This window comes from Cetorhinus maximus, chromosome 18 (assembly GCF_964194155.1).
Source record: "Cetorhinus maximus chromosome 18, sCetMax3.hap1.1, whole genome shotgun sequence".
Classification (NCBI taxonomy): Eukaryota; Metazoa; Chordata; class Chondrichthyes; order Lamniformes; family Cetorhinidae; genus Cetorhinus; species Cetorhinus maximus.
In genome coordinates this window covers 1,817,500-1,832,585 of record NC_135896.1, presented here as the reverse complement: position 1 = coordinate 1,832,585, position 15,086 = coordinate 1,817,500, and the positions used below count along the sequence as shown (strand labels likewise).

Here is a 15,086-nt window from a genome sequence, read left to right as displayed (position 1 = left end):
AGAAAAAAATAAAATCAGAACTGCTTAGCAAATGTAAATCCTGGAGGGTCTTAAAGAAACACAGAAACCAGGCAGAAACTAATCATCAGGAATGAACACAGTCTCTATCTGTCCAATATTATCAATATATGTGGACCTGACTGGGTGACAAATCTCAATGTCAAGCGTTGCCAATGAGCTTGCAAAGTGGCACCAGACCAACAGCCATATTAGTTATATACCAGGGTGGGGTGGGGCAGGGACACTGAATAAATTCTTCTCTTGTTCTATAAAAGCAATTTTCTTTTAAATCAAAGTATCACTTCAGAGTGCTCTGCTCCCTAGAGGCAAGAGCAGCATGTGGGACTGTCCAGTGAAATGGAATCAAATGTAACCACTAAGGTATACTGGGGCCTGTGCAATTTAACTCAAAGTCCCACTCCCACCCTACTGTTAATTAGTGGGTGACAACTTGGGAGTCAAGCTGCGATACCTTAAGAGGAATGCGCTACTACCTCTCAAGTATAAGTTGGACAAGTTAATAAATACGACTCCTTCTTGTGAAAGGAGGTCAATGTAATTTGAATTCTTGTAGTGTAGGAACATGAGAAATATGATCATCAACTGCGTCTCCACCAGTGATTGATTGTTCCTGCTGCAAACCAATGGACACCTGGAATTTCAGGTAGGGGGTCAGTGGAGGCACATCTAGATTTCAATTTTAACATCTTTAGAGTAGTAATGTGTCGTATGTGGAGTGATGTGACACAGGTTTGCTGATACGGGTTCCACAGGCACTGGTCACTTGCCGGTACCTCGCTGCGGTAGCCAGTCTTCACGTGCAATTCTTCCGCAGTGAATATTGACAGGTTTTTTTGATTGAAGGGGGCACAGCCCAACACTATCCTCACCCAACACCCACATTCTGGGGTCACTGGACAGTGATCAGGAATGGGAGCCCATTCCTGAATTCCGCACAGACTAGGGATAGAGTTTGAGATTTTCCTGGTCTGTATGGCTCAGTATCACTGAGTGTGACTTATTTACTCCCTGAACCTTTTTAGAATCTTACAACATAACATTGATTGAGCAACTCTACAGGGCTGAGACTCCAACTGAGGTTCTTAACCGCTCCCAAAGGAATGGGATAACTTATCAGAAGTGTTACCCTTCAGCTCTGAGCCCAACTGAAACAGTCTTTCAACTGAAATGAGTTATCTTCAAACATATTAGAGAAAATATATAGAAATAAAAATGTAAAAAGTCACAATTGATTTAATACTGCTGACCGCTACTTTGAAATACTATACGGCATCCTTCATTCTTATTCTGAGAGTTCAGTCCAGTGCATGGAAGGTTCCTTTCATGGAGTGGGTTAAGGTCTCTGCAAAGAGAACAGTGCATTGGTCACACATGGATCCCATAGCGGATTGTTCACACACGGATCTGGTAGCCCACATCATTGAGGTTCTTTTGTTCTGTTGTTTTCTTCTCTCCTGAAGATCTGGAAAGTAAATAAGTAAAAAGTCACAAAATTCAGGAAGAAAGTCAATGGCTCAAGAGAGACAATATACAGTTACTGAAATGCAAACATCTTTCATAGAGATTTCTATGAACAGAAATAATCCCCAGTTTGAACATAGGGGCAGAAGTAAGTATTTAGACCCTCAAGCCTGTTCTGCCATTCATGGCTGAACTACAAACTAACTCTATATAACCCGTCTCTGTCCCATACTCTTTAACACAAGGACACAAGAAATAGGAGCAGGAGTAGACCATATGGCCAGACAAGCCTGCTTCACTGTTCAATACGATCATGGCTGATCTTGGGCTTCAACTCCATTTCCCTACCCGCTCCCATATCCCTTAATTCCCTGAGACACCAAAAATCTGTCTATCCCAGTCTGAAATGTATTGAACAATGCAGCATCCACAAGCCTCTGGGGTAGAGAATTCCACAGAGTGGAATTGAGTGAAGTAATTTTTCTTCACAGAACCATGGAAAAGTTATGGCACAGAAAGAGGCCATTCAGCCCACCGTCTTGGTGCTTACTGAAAATAAAAAGTAAAAAACTAGCCGCCCATTCTAATCCCCCCTTCCAGCACCTGGTCCGTCGCCTTTTAGGTTATATACATATTCAAATTACATCTCAGTCCTCTGATACTGTGCCCCCAGGTTTTGGACTCACCAACCGGCGGAAACATTCTCTCTGCATCTATCCTATCAACTCCCTTCAGAATCTTGTAGGTTTCAATGAAATCGCCTCTCATTCTCCTAAACTCCAGAGAATATAGACCCAATTTACAGAGCCTCTCATCATAGGACAGCCCCCTCATTCCAGGGACCAATCTAGTGAACCTTCGCCTTAATGCCTCCAATGCAAGTATATCCTTTCTTAAATGCTGAGACCAAAACTGCACACAGTATTCCAGATGTGTCTTACTAAAACCCTGTACAACTGTAGCAAGACTTCTTTATTATAAAAGCAAAAAACTGCGGATGCTGGAAATCCAAAACAAAAACAAAAATACCTGGAAAAACTCAGCAGGTCTGACAGCAGCTGCGGAGAGGAACACAGTTAATGTTTCGAGTCCGTATGACTCTTCAACAGAACTAAGGAAAAATAGAACAGAGATGAAATATAAGCTGGTTTAAGGGGGGTGGGGTGGGACAGGTAGAGCTGGATAGAGGGCCAGTGATATGTGGAGATTGCCAAAAGATGTCATAGACAAAAGGACAAAGAGGTGTTGACGGTAAACATCTATGACATCTTTTGGCAATCTCCATCTATCACTGGCCCTCTATCCAGCTCTACCTGTCCCACCCCCCCCTTAAACCAGCTTATATTTCACCTCTTTTCTATTTTTCCTTAGTTCTGTTGAAGAGTCATACGGACTCGAAACGTTAACTGTATTCCTTTCCGCAGATGCTGTCAGATCTGCTGAGCTTTTCCAGGTATTTTTGTTTTTGTCTAAGACTTCTTTATTCTTGTCCTCCAATCCCCTTGCAGTCAAGGCCAACATGCCATTTGCCTTTCTAATTGCTTGCTGCACCTGCATGCTAACTCTCAGCATTTCTTTTACGAGAACACCCAAGCCTCTTTGAATACCAACATTTACAAGTTTTACACCTTTTAAAAAATATTCTGCTTTTCTATTCTTAATATCTTTGGTTAACCATCAATCTCAGATTTGAAACTAATAACTGGTCTAACATTAATTTCTATTTGGGGTCGAGAATTCCAAACTTCTACCATCCATTGTATGTAGAAGTATTTCCTAATTTCAATTCTGAAAGGTCTGAAAGAAAAATCTGAAAGATTTTTAGTCTATGTCCCCTAGTCCTAGACTCCCCAAACAGCGGAAATAGTTTCTCTCTCTCTCAGTTCCCTTCAATATATTTAAAATGTTGATCAAACCACCCCTTAAACTTTAAATTCCAGAGAAGATAATCCTAGTTTATTTAATCTCTCCTCATTACTTAACACTTAAGAGTCCAGGTATCATTCTGGTAAATCACATTGCACTCCATCCAATGCCAGTATTTTTTTTATTATTCATTCACTGGATGTGGGTGCTGCTAGACCAGCATTTATTGCCCATTCCTAACTGCCCTCTGAACAAGGGCAATTAAGAGTCAACCACAGTACTGTGGATCTGGAGTCAGGTGTAGGCCAGACCAGGTAAGGACAGCAGATTTCCTTCCCTATAGGACATTAGGACCAGATGGGTTTTTACAACAATCGACAATGGTTCCATGGTCATCATTAGTCTTTTAATTCCAGATTTCTTTTTTATTGAATTCAAATTCCACCATCTGCTGTGGGGGGATTCGAACCCAGATTCCCAGAGTATTACCCTGGGTCTCTAGATTACTAGTCCAGTGACAATACCACTATGCCACTGCCTCCCCTTGAGTATGTTTGTTAAGAAACCCAAACTTACCTTAGCCTGGAATCGGGGGTTGGGAACTTCAATCCCTGACGAAACTTGGGTCTCCCGCGCATGGCCAGTTGGGAACTGGCCCACGTGCACAGGGCTACCTTTTTTATGTTCTTCAGGACCAGCCCCGCGCACCTGCGCATAAAAGAAAGAACGGCACGAAAACCCGGGTAAGGTGACCAGGTGCAGAGCGCCATGAACAGCAAAGGTCCCTTGTAAGTAACGAGGGAGGGGACAGAGAGAAGGTCCCAAGAAGTGTTCCAGAGGCAGGGACAAAGGCAGGGGACAGGAACAGATCCCTGTTAAGGAGCAGAGAAACAGGTTCCAAATTAAAGTAAGAGCTGCAGGGAGCAGACTTTAAGTGAAGTAGGCTCGAGAGAAGCCTGGAAGATCCATGAAGGCAGCTGAAGGTTGGTGGCTCTGTGCTCCCTGACAAAAACAAATGTGGTTTGCTCATCACCAAACTGGAAGATATAAACAGGAGTTGGATCAACATTTTCCACAAAATACTCAGCAGTGGACAAAAGGGTAGGCTTTAACTCCATTGAGAAGATGGCTGAATTGAGAGTCAATCGTTGCAGAATTACAATGCATGAGCTGAGAACTTGGAACAAGAAAGCTGGAGAGGATATGTTTGTTTAGGATTACTCAAAGAAAGTGGAAGTGAAAACTTAACGGCCATCTCCATTTACTTAATTCAGTGAGAGGACAAGGCAGTGACACCAAAAGTTGTGACCAACGAAATCAACGTCAAGCTTCCCCAAAAGGAGGACAGAAGTGATTATAAAAAGTTACGGTGGTGTTACATTATACTTGGTTCCTGCAAAACTCCACCATTATCATCAACTGAATCAGTGGTCATTGATGGCAAACTCACAGAACAGCAAGCCGTTTTTCACCAAACAAGTTTTGCATTGAGCAGATCTTCATTCTTTGTCATTTCACTGAGCAAAGTAAAGAATGGCAGTGAGTTATCTGACTGGTTTAATACAACGACTATTGGCTGCATCTGGTCCCCTATACGTTTTGGCAATATGAAGGGACTTCACCCGACTTCAAATCAGGCCCTATATGGACCAGCAGAGAGCTCGGGAGATAAGACTTTGCAGATGCCATCTGATAATTAATAAAAATAAAGGTCTATAAAGAAAGACAAATGATTTGTGTAGATACAGCCAGAAAGGTTAGTTTACACATCAACTGTGCAAAAACTCAGGTCATAAAAGTGAATGTTAATACTGACGAAGAAGTATTTCTAGAAGGTGAATGGCTGAAGGCTGTGGTTTCACTTATTTAGACAAAGTGGTGTATGGTGACTGAGTTTGCTTGTCAGATATCAAAGCTTGCATTAGATGAGATAGTGGAGCTTTTCAAACACTTCACACAATCTAGAAAGCAAGTGTGATTGAGAATTTTTGAAGAACAATGTGCTGGCTGCATTCTTATATGATCAGGAACTTGCCAGCCTAAAATAGACATCCAAAAGAAGCCAGGTATTCATTTACTCTAACTGCAATATTTAACTATGAGGTAGTTTAAGGGGCTACTTAAAAACCAATAGGAATTAATAAGTAAGAAACAATGGCAAAGACCCAGCTGTCAGTTATGAATGAGTAAAATGAATAAATACTGTCATCACTAATAGATATAATAAGCTAACTACTAAACTGAGCAACAGAGATAACTAGTAGAAACCAAATTAAATTAATCGTTAATCATCGCTTACAATTAAAGATGAATCAGTTAGTACTAGAAATAGGTAAATAAATGAATCTTTAAAATAGATAATGGAAACAGGCAGTGTGTCTTTTTTTCAATTATTCACTTGATGTGGGCGTTGCTGGTAAGCCCAGCATTTATTGCCCATGCTTAATTGCCCTTACATCAGTTTTGATACAACTGAGTGGTTTTTTAGGCCATTTCAGAAAGCAGTTAAGTGTCAACCACATTGCTATGGGTCTGAAGCACATATAGGATAGACTGGTAACAACAGCAAGTTTCCTTCCCTGAAGGACATTTGTGAACTCGATGGGTTTTACCATGGGGAGAGAAAGAGAGGAGGGGGACGATAAAGACAGGCGTTAGAGAAAGAAAGGGAAAGGGGCAGAGAGGGAGAAATAAAGAGTCAAAATAATTGGTAACAGGTTAAACAACTGGTGCTTGTAGTGAACATATAGCAGAGGACTGTGAAAAGTTTATTTAAAGCGATGATAGACACTTTGTGATTGTGCTCAAGAGTTTTGTATCTCTGAGTGAAGAGGCCTAGGCTGATTTCTCCAGCATTCTGGGACTCTCAGTCATCACATTTTTACAAATCAAGAGAAGAACTGTCAAGGAGTTCTTGTGTCAAGCCAACTTTCGAGAAGGTTGTAGCTAGCTCCTCATGTCAGTGCTGAAGTTGGAGATAGTTGTTATACTGGATGCTGTGCCCTTGAAAGCTTCATTGACAGTAGCTGTTGAACTGGGCAATGAAGAGCTACTGAAAATACAATCATTGCCTGCAGACATCAACACTTCTTAGCCTTTCCCTTGTGACTTAAATTCATTGTTCTCATTCAATGAGGTTTCTGCTGATGGTGTTGATCATCTGTCTGACTTGTTCATAAGTAGCAGAAGTTTGATTAGCTGGTAATCAGTTATAACATTTGTGCCAAGCTGAAAGTTGTACAAAATTTTTTTTGCTATATTGCCTATTGCAATCCTGTATGTGTCCTGTATGATGATGGACTAACAGTTGACTGGTGTAGCGTAGTGAACAACAAATAAATACATGAGCAATTTGTGAGAAAAGAAAATTGTCATGGAAACAAAACGTTCTTCATTCAGTAAGTGACCCAGGAGACCAAGGCACAGCATGTGTTTGAGTAGGAGCACAGGGACACATCATAAAATGCTTGAGGACACATAGGTTTAATAATACAGACTGTGAAGTTATTGAAGACTGCATTTAATTGAGAGATTAATTAGATAGGCCTGTTCTCTGCAGCTAGCTTATTGAGGGCTCCTACCGTCTCTCACTGCGGCCATTCTTGCGATGTGGGCTTGACTGACTGCGATGGGGTGATGATGAATCCTTTTTCCTCTCACGGGTAGGGGACGATGGCACGGCTGCTCCCTTTACAACCTGTAGCAATTGGGGGAGGAAAAATACAAGACATGTTTGTACAAAGGAACCGACTCATGCTTTTTCCAGGCTGAAGATGCCATTCTTCACGCCATTGTAAAGTCTGGCGTTAATCATGTGATGTTCATTTTATTCCCCACCCCCCCCCCCCCACCCCCCCCCCCCCCCACCCCCCCCACCCCCTTCCCACCCCAGTTGCATGCATACCAACAACTCCTTTTTCTGGCTTCCAAGCAGGTATGGGCACCTCCTCTCTCTCAGGTTCACCTCTCTCTCCCCAAAGTGATGTCTTGGCATGTGTGAGGCAATTTGGGGATGCTATTTGCCCCTGGACTTCTCATTCCCAATCCACTAAGCATGCCCAGCAAAGACAAATATCTTCAACTGTGAAACCAAACCAATAAACACCTACAAAATGCTGTAAAGTATTTTAGACCTTATTTTCTCCCTGTTAACATTGGTCAGCTTCTCCAGAGTTGTCCACTATTGAAGGCTGGGGATCCACTCCTACTTCCCTACAATGCTGCTCTCCAATACCCCTAAGGAGATTACTTTACTCTGCTTCTCACATACCACAAAATCAGAGTGGATATTACCCCACAAGGATTCTCAACCATTTCCTTACCTTTAGCCGCATATCGCGGGTGTGCCTCTCCAGTTCCTTCCGCAGCTCCTCACGGCTCAGCTTCTCTATGTCAAGAACTGAATGCTTCCACTCGATCTGCTCCACACTGTGGGGGTCATGAGACACGTATTGTCCAATCTTGACTTTCTTCAGTGTGTGCCAGCATTTTCTGTAGGAACTCTCAAACTCAAAGATGAGGTCAATTAAAGTCCTGCACACTGGGGGTTTGAACATCAGGTCCTCGCGCCGACTCATGCCCAACGTTCCGAATCGTCCAGCATAGTGAATTCCCAGCACTATGTGGCGGAAGTAATTCCCTGAGAATTGAGTTTTGAAGCTGATGGGAAATCTCTCTACTCCAGGCATATTGTTGGTGAGGTAACTGACCACAAACATGAAGGAAAAACATATGACTGGTCTTCACTGGCGTTTCAGAACACTGAAGGCAGAATTTAATGCACTTCCCTGTGGTGAGTTTGGTGGTTGTGGGGGAGGGGGGGCACTTAATCAGCTGGGAGGATTGTGGGTGAGGACCCCGCTACCTTCCTGCGTCCACCCCAATTAAGTCCGTGGAAGGCCCATGGATGGCCTTCCCGTATTGCTGGTGGGTTACAGCTCACTGTATGGGGAGCACGAAATGCAAACCCGTGCAGGAATGCTTGCAGGCTCCCAGGAGGTGTCCATCGTTCAAAGGCACTCAGTGCCTGATCAAGGGACCCGGCCTTGAGAAGTGTGGAGGAGGGGGGGCCCACTGAGTCAATCAGCAGGAGGTGTCCTTGCCTGTGTTTGACCTGACGCCATGAGACTTCATGGGATCCAGAGTCAATGTTGAGGATTCCCAGGGCCACTCCCTCCCGACTGTACACCACCCTACTGGTGGGACAAGGCATACCCAGGTATGGTAGGTGAAAGAGAGGGTGCTGTCAGTATGACTGTATCAGATTGACTAGTTGTCTGGTTGACTAATCTGTGAGGCAGCTCTCCCAATTTTGCCAAAGACCCAGATGTTAGTGAGGGGTCTTTGCAAGGTCAACAGTGCAGGGTATGCCTAGGCTAGTGCTGGGTGGTCAGTCCAGTTTTATTCTTAACTTTTCTGCAGCAGCTTGATACTACTGAGTGGTTGGCTAGGCCACTTCAGAGGGAATTTAAGAGTCAATCACATTGCTGTGGGTCTGGAGTCACATGTTAGGGTCAAGATGGCAGATTTTCTTCCCTGAAGGACTTTAGTGAACCAGATTTTTTAAAAAATGACAATCCTGTAGTTTCATGATCATCTCTACCGAGACTATCATTTTATTCTAGATTTATTAATTGAATTTAAAATCCCCTAGCTGTTGTAGTGAGATTTGAACTCATGTCCCCTGAGTGAGTCCAGGCCTCTGGATTACTAAAGCAGTAACATTACCAATATTCTACTGTCCCTGCAAATTTATTCCTTTATAACTTTCACACTAGTTGGTGGCCTACAGAATACACCCAGGAGTGTAATGGTACCACTGCTGTTTCATAACTGTAACCAAACAGATTCTGTCTTGATCCCTCCAGGACAATCTCTCTCTCCAGCACTGTAATGTTCTCCTTAACTATTACCGCCAATCCTCCTCTTGTTCCTTGCCCGTCTCTCTTAAACACCTTGCAGTACCCAGTCCTACCCCTTTTTGAGCCAGGGTTCTGTTATCGCCACTTCACATTCCCATATGGTTATCCGCTCCTGCAACTCACCAAACTTATTTATCATGCTTTGTGTGTTTACATATATGCACTGCAAACCTGAATTAGATCTTCTTCTATTTCCTCGTATTCTGACCCCACATAATACTTTAATATTTCTTGTTCTAGTGCCATATGTCTCTCCCAATCCTTTGCGCACCATCTTTTTCCTTTCTACTGCTACATGCTGGTTCCGAACGCCCTGCCAAATTATTTTAAACCTTTTCCAACAGCACTACCATACCACCCCACTGAGGTAATCGGTCCCAGCTCTGTTGGAATGCAACACATCCAGAATGTACAGGTCCCATCCCCTCCCCCGAAGTCCCATTCTAAATTCCTCCTTCCTGCAGGGGTGAAGAATTATGGCCACATGATTTGATGAGACACAGACACATGTGCACACACACACACACACACACACAAATGAGCCCCAGGTAGAGGGGTGGCGGGGGGTGTGGTGCAGAGCCCTCTCAGAATGTCCAGGGATTGAAAATTTACCTCCAGGACCCTGTTGACAGTTTTTCAGGGGGAAAATGATAGGGGCGCTTATGACCACTTTTACTTGTCTGTGAAAAACAAAAGCTGTTTGATCCACTCAACAATTAGCCGATGCAAAGGTGGAGCACCATGGGGACGAATCTGTCAGATATCCAATGAGGTGGTGCAGTTGGAGGCATGAGGTCATGCAATGAAGTCTCTAAGAATATGTCCAGACTTGGCAACTTTATATGCGATTCAAAACTAAAGTAAGTACCACATACCACAGCTCACCTCTGAGGATCCAGAAAACCATCACTGTTTCTATATTCTGTGACTAGGACTGGGTGGTTGGGACACCCGTTCTAATTTCTTCCTGCAGTGTTTGTTTTGATTAGGATTGTGCCTTGAATTGCACTCGGCCACTCAGGGTCCTGCCTGCCCTGATATGCACAGTAAATTCCAATTTTCTGCAGCTTACTTTTCCAGCTTGTCAAAAAGAAAAGGATACATCCCTAGGATCACTGCTTCCAAGCATTTTATTGGTAGAGATTCTCGAATCATTTCTCGTGCAAGATCCATCAGGCTGTAAAACAAGAAACAAAAGAGAAAGAGAAACAAATGCTTTGAAATCAATTTAATATTTTAAATTATCTTGAGCAAGTGCTCTTTTGTAAAATGACCCCATTTTGGACTTGGCATCACTATCTCTGGTTTCTTCATCTTGCTTTTCTGCCCTATAGGTCTCTGGCCTTGCATTGCTGAAACTCAAGAGAGAAATCAGATTCAATGCTATTCTCCCTCCTTCTCTCAAAGGAAAGCAAGGCAACTGATTTACAGAATCAGGGTTTCTCTTTACAGAAGTGAATTGATCCACGTTAGAATCACAGGTCCCATCTAGCTGTGTTTTGCAGCATTCCCAATTCTGACATTAGCTGGGGAGTTGGATTTTTGTCAAAAAAGAAAAACAAAAAAAACACGGAAATATACAAACAGACAGTAAAAGCTTCTACAAGTGTATAAAAAGGAAATGACTAGCTAAAGTAAGCTTTGGTCCCTTAAATGGGTGAGACTGAGTAATTAATAATGGGAAACAAGGAAATGACAGAGACTTTGAACAAGTATTTTGTATCTGCCTTCACAGTAGAAAACTCAAAAAGCATCCCAAGAATAGTTGAAAATCTTGGGGCAAAAGGAAGGGAACTTAGAACTATCCCTATCACTAGAGAAAAAGTAACGGGAATATTAACGGGACTTAAAGCTGATAACTCACCTTGACCTGATGGCATTAATCCTAGGGTCATAAAAAAAATGGCTGCAGAATTAGTGGACGCATTGGTTGTGATTTTCCAAAATTCCTTAGATTCTGGAAAGGTCCCAGTAGTCAGTGGGAGGGTGGGGGAGAGGGAACCTGGTTGGGAGTCAGGTGGGGCCCAACAGTAGTCAGGGGAGGCCCACACTATCACAATATTTTTACAGTGCAGAAGGAGGCCATTCCACTCATCAGGTCTGTACTGGCTCTCTGAAAGAGCGTTCCACCTAGTCCAACTCCCCTGACTTATCCCCATAACCTTGCACATTCTCTCTTTTCAGGTAGCAATCCAATTCCCTTTTGAATACCTCGATCGAATCTGCTTCCACCACCCTCTCAGGAAGTTTGTTCCAGACTCCAACCACCCACTGGGTGAAAATGTTTTTCCTAAAATCATATTTCCTCCTTTTGTCAATTATCTTGAATCTGCGCCCTCTAGTTCTTGCTGTTCTCTTGAGTGGGAACAGTTTCTCATTATTTACCCTGTAAATGGTGAAGGTAGAATCCACCAAATGTCTCAGAGCTGCAGTGGAAGCTCAGGCAGAATTTATAGATCCATTCTTGCTACCATGCAGGTTCAGATTGCTGCCATCATGTCTGCAGATCTCAGTATTCAAAGGAGCATGTAGAAATCTGTCCTCCATTGGATTACTGGGATTTCTGAGGGTCTGCCTTGTGGGAGTGGCAGTGGATCCAAGGATCTACATCCTATCGAAAAGATAGGCAGGTTGGCAGAGGGGGTGGGATTGCTTTGTTAGTAAGAAATGAAATTAAATCGATAGCAAGAAATGATGTAGGGTCAGATGATGTAGAATCTGCGTGGGTAGAGTTGAGGAACCACAAAGGTAAAAAAACCATAGTGGGAGTTATGTACAGGCCTCCGAACAGTAGTCAGGATGTGGGGCACAAGATACACCAGGAGATAGAAAAGATGTGTAAGAAAGGCAAGGTTACAGTGATCATGGGGGATTTCAATATGCAGGTAGTCTGGGAAAATCAGGTTGGTAGTGGATCCCAAGAAAAGGAATTTGTGGAATGTCTACGAGATGGCTTTTTGGAGCAGCTTGTGGTGAAGCCCACTAGGGAACGGGCAATTCTAGATTTAGTGATGTGTAATGAGGCAGATTTGATAAGGGAGCTTAAGGTGAAGGAACCCTTAGGAGGAAGTGACCATAATATGATAGAATTTACCCTGCAATTTGAGAGGAAAAAGCCGGAATCAGATGTAACGGTATTACAGTTGAATAAAGGCAACTACAAAGGCATGAGAGAGGAGCTGGCCAGAATTGACTGGGAGATGAGCCTAGCAGGAAAGACAGTGGAATAGCAATGGCAGAAGTATCTGGGAGTAATTTGGGAGACACAGCAAAAATTCATCCCCAGGAAGAAGAAGCATACTAAAGGTAGGACGAGGCAACCATGGCTGACAAGGGAAATCAGGGCCAGCATAAAAGCTAAAGAGAAAGCATACAACGCGGCGAAGAGCAGTGGGAAACCAGGGGATTGGGAAGCCTACAAAGACCAACAGAGGACAACTAAAAAAGAAATAAGGAGGGAGAAGATTAAATATGAGGGTAAACTAGCCAGCAATATAAAAGAAGATTGCAAGAGTTTTTTTAGATATATAAAGGGTAAGAGAGAGGCAAAAGTGGACATTGGGCTGCTGGAAAATGATGCTGGAGAAGCAGTAGTGGGGAACAAAGAAATGGCGGAGGAACTGAATAGGTACTTTGCATCAGTCTTCACTGTGGAAGACACGAGTGACATCCCCAAAGTTCAAGAGAGTTGGGGAGCAGAGGTGAGTATGGTGGCCATTACCAAGGAGAAGGTGCTAGGAAAACTGAAAGGTCTGAAGATGGATAAATCACCTGGACCAGATGGATTACACCCCAGAGTTCTGAAGGAGATAGCTGAAGAAATAGTGGTGATCTTTCAGGAATCACTGGAGTCAGGGAGGGTCCCAGAGGACTGGAAAATCGCTAACGTAACCCCCCTGTTTAAGAAAGGAGTGAGGCAAGAGACGGGAAATTACAGGCCGATTAGCCTGACCTCAGTCGTTGGTAAGATTTTAGGGTCCATTATTAAGGATGAGATTTCAGAATACTTGGAAGTGCATGGTAAAATCGGGCAAAGTCAGCATGGTTTCACCAAGGGGAGGTCATGCCTGACAAATCTGTTAGAATTCTTTGAGGAGGTAACGAGTAGGTTAGACAAAGGAGGGCCAATGGATGTTATCTACTTGGACTTCCAGAAGGCCTTTGACAAGGTGTCACACAGGAGGCTGCTCAGTAAGATAAGAGCCCATGGTGTTTGAGGCAAGGTACTAGCATGGATAGAAGATTGGCTGTCTGGCAGGAGGCAGAGAATGGGGATAAGGGGGTCCTTCTCAGGATGGCGGCCAGTGACTAGTGGAGTTCCGCAGGGGTCAGTGTTGGGACCACAACTTTTCACTTTATACGTTAATGATCTAGATGAAGGAACTGAGGGCATCCTGGCTAATTTTGCAGATGATACAAAGATAGGTGGAGGGACAGGTAGTATTGAGGAGTCGGGGAGGCTGCAGAAGGATTTGGACAGGTTTGGAGAATGGACAAAGAAGTGGCAGATGGAATACAACATGGGGAAGTGTGAGGTCATGCACTTTGGTAGGAGGAATAGAGGCATAGACTATTTTCTAAATGGGGAGAGAATTCAGAAATCTGGAGTGCAAAGGGACTTGGGAGTCCTAGTCCAGGATTCTCTTAAGGTTAACTTGCAGGTTGAGTCTGTAGTTAGGAAGGCAAATGCAATGTTGGCATTTATTTTGAGAGGACTAGAATATAAAAGCAGGGATGTGCTGCTGAGGCTTTATAAGGCTCTGGTCAGACCACATTTAGAATATTGTGAGCAATTTTGGGCCACGTATCTCAGGAAGGATGTGCTGGCCCTGGAGAGGGTCCAGAGGAGGTTCACGAGAATGATCCCAGGAATGAAAGGCTTAACATATGAGGAACGTTTGAGGACTCTGGGTCTATACTCGATGGAGTTTAGAAGGATGAGGGGGGATCTGATTGAAACTTACAGAATACTGAAAGGCCTGGATAGAGTGGACATGGGGAAGATGTTTCCATTAGTAGGAGAGACTAGGACCTGAGGGCACAGCTTCAGAGTAAAGAGAAGACCTTTTAGAACAGAGATGAGGAGAAACTTCTTTAGCCAGAGAGTGGTGAATCTATGGAATTCATTGCCACAGAAGGCTGTGGAGGCCAGGTCATTGAGTGTATTTAAGAGCGAGATAGATAGGTTCTTGATTGGTAAGGGGATCAAAGGTTACGGGGAGAAGGCGGGAGAATGGGGTTGAGAAACATCAGCCATGATTGAATGGCGGAGCAGACTTGATGGGCCGAATGGCATAATTTCTGCTCCTGTGTCTTATGGTCTTATGGCTCCATGGTTCACCATCCTACGGTCCTCTCTCAGAATTACAGCATTTGTGCTCCCACCATTGTCACTCTGCCAATGCCTTTGCTGTTGCCTCTCAGCCAGCCAGTCCACACTGTCACCACCCTTTCTGAGGTGGTCCAATCTGAAACCAGGTCCACAAGGGCCCTGAGCTGGCTGAGGTCATCCTTCAAGGCCATCTGCAGTCTCCCCTAGAGAAAGTCATCAGCCTTCCAACAGCCATGCTGCAGCCACAGTAAAGCAGTTTGAAGTAATGGGGATGATGGGAAAGGGAACTGGAGTCTCTGTGGGTTATAACGGTCAGCCTGTCTGGAGGTAAGAGGTTCCTGATGTCTCCTCCATGCCTCTTCCTCTTCCTCCTCTTTCTTCTCCTCCTGAGATGGCCTCTGAATGCCTGATGGCAAAGGTTGTGCCCTCACAATAACAAGGTTGTTGGAGGACGCTGATTGTGACAAATTTGGAGCCACATTCCT

General features: G+C 43.8%; 1 protein-coding gene across 1 annotated transcript in view; it reads right to left on the bottom strand.

The window, feature by feature from the left end:
- Positions 1-650: 650 nt before the first annotated feature.
- Positions 651-15,086, bottom strand: part of vash1 (vasohibin 1) — a 57,252-nt gene continuing 42,816 nt past the window's right edge. The window contains exons 4-7 of the mRNA XM_078561967.1: positions 10,372-10,446; positions 7,671-8,052; positions 6,930-7,045; positions 651-1,483 (exon numbers count right to left, since the gene is read on the bottom strand). Coding sequence (XP_078418093.1) covers positions 1,414-1,483; positions 6,930-7,045; positions 7,671-8,052; positions 10,372-10,446 — 643 coding nt within the window. The 3' untranslated portion in view covers positions 651-1,413. The remainder of the gene's footprint in view (positions 1,484-6,929; positions 7,046-7,670; positions 8,053-10,371; positions 10,447-15,086) is intronic.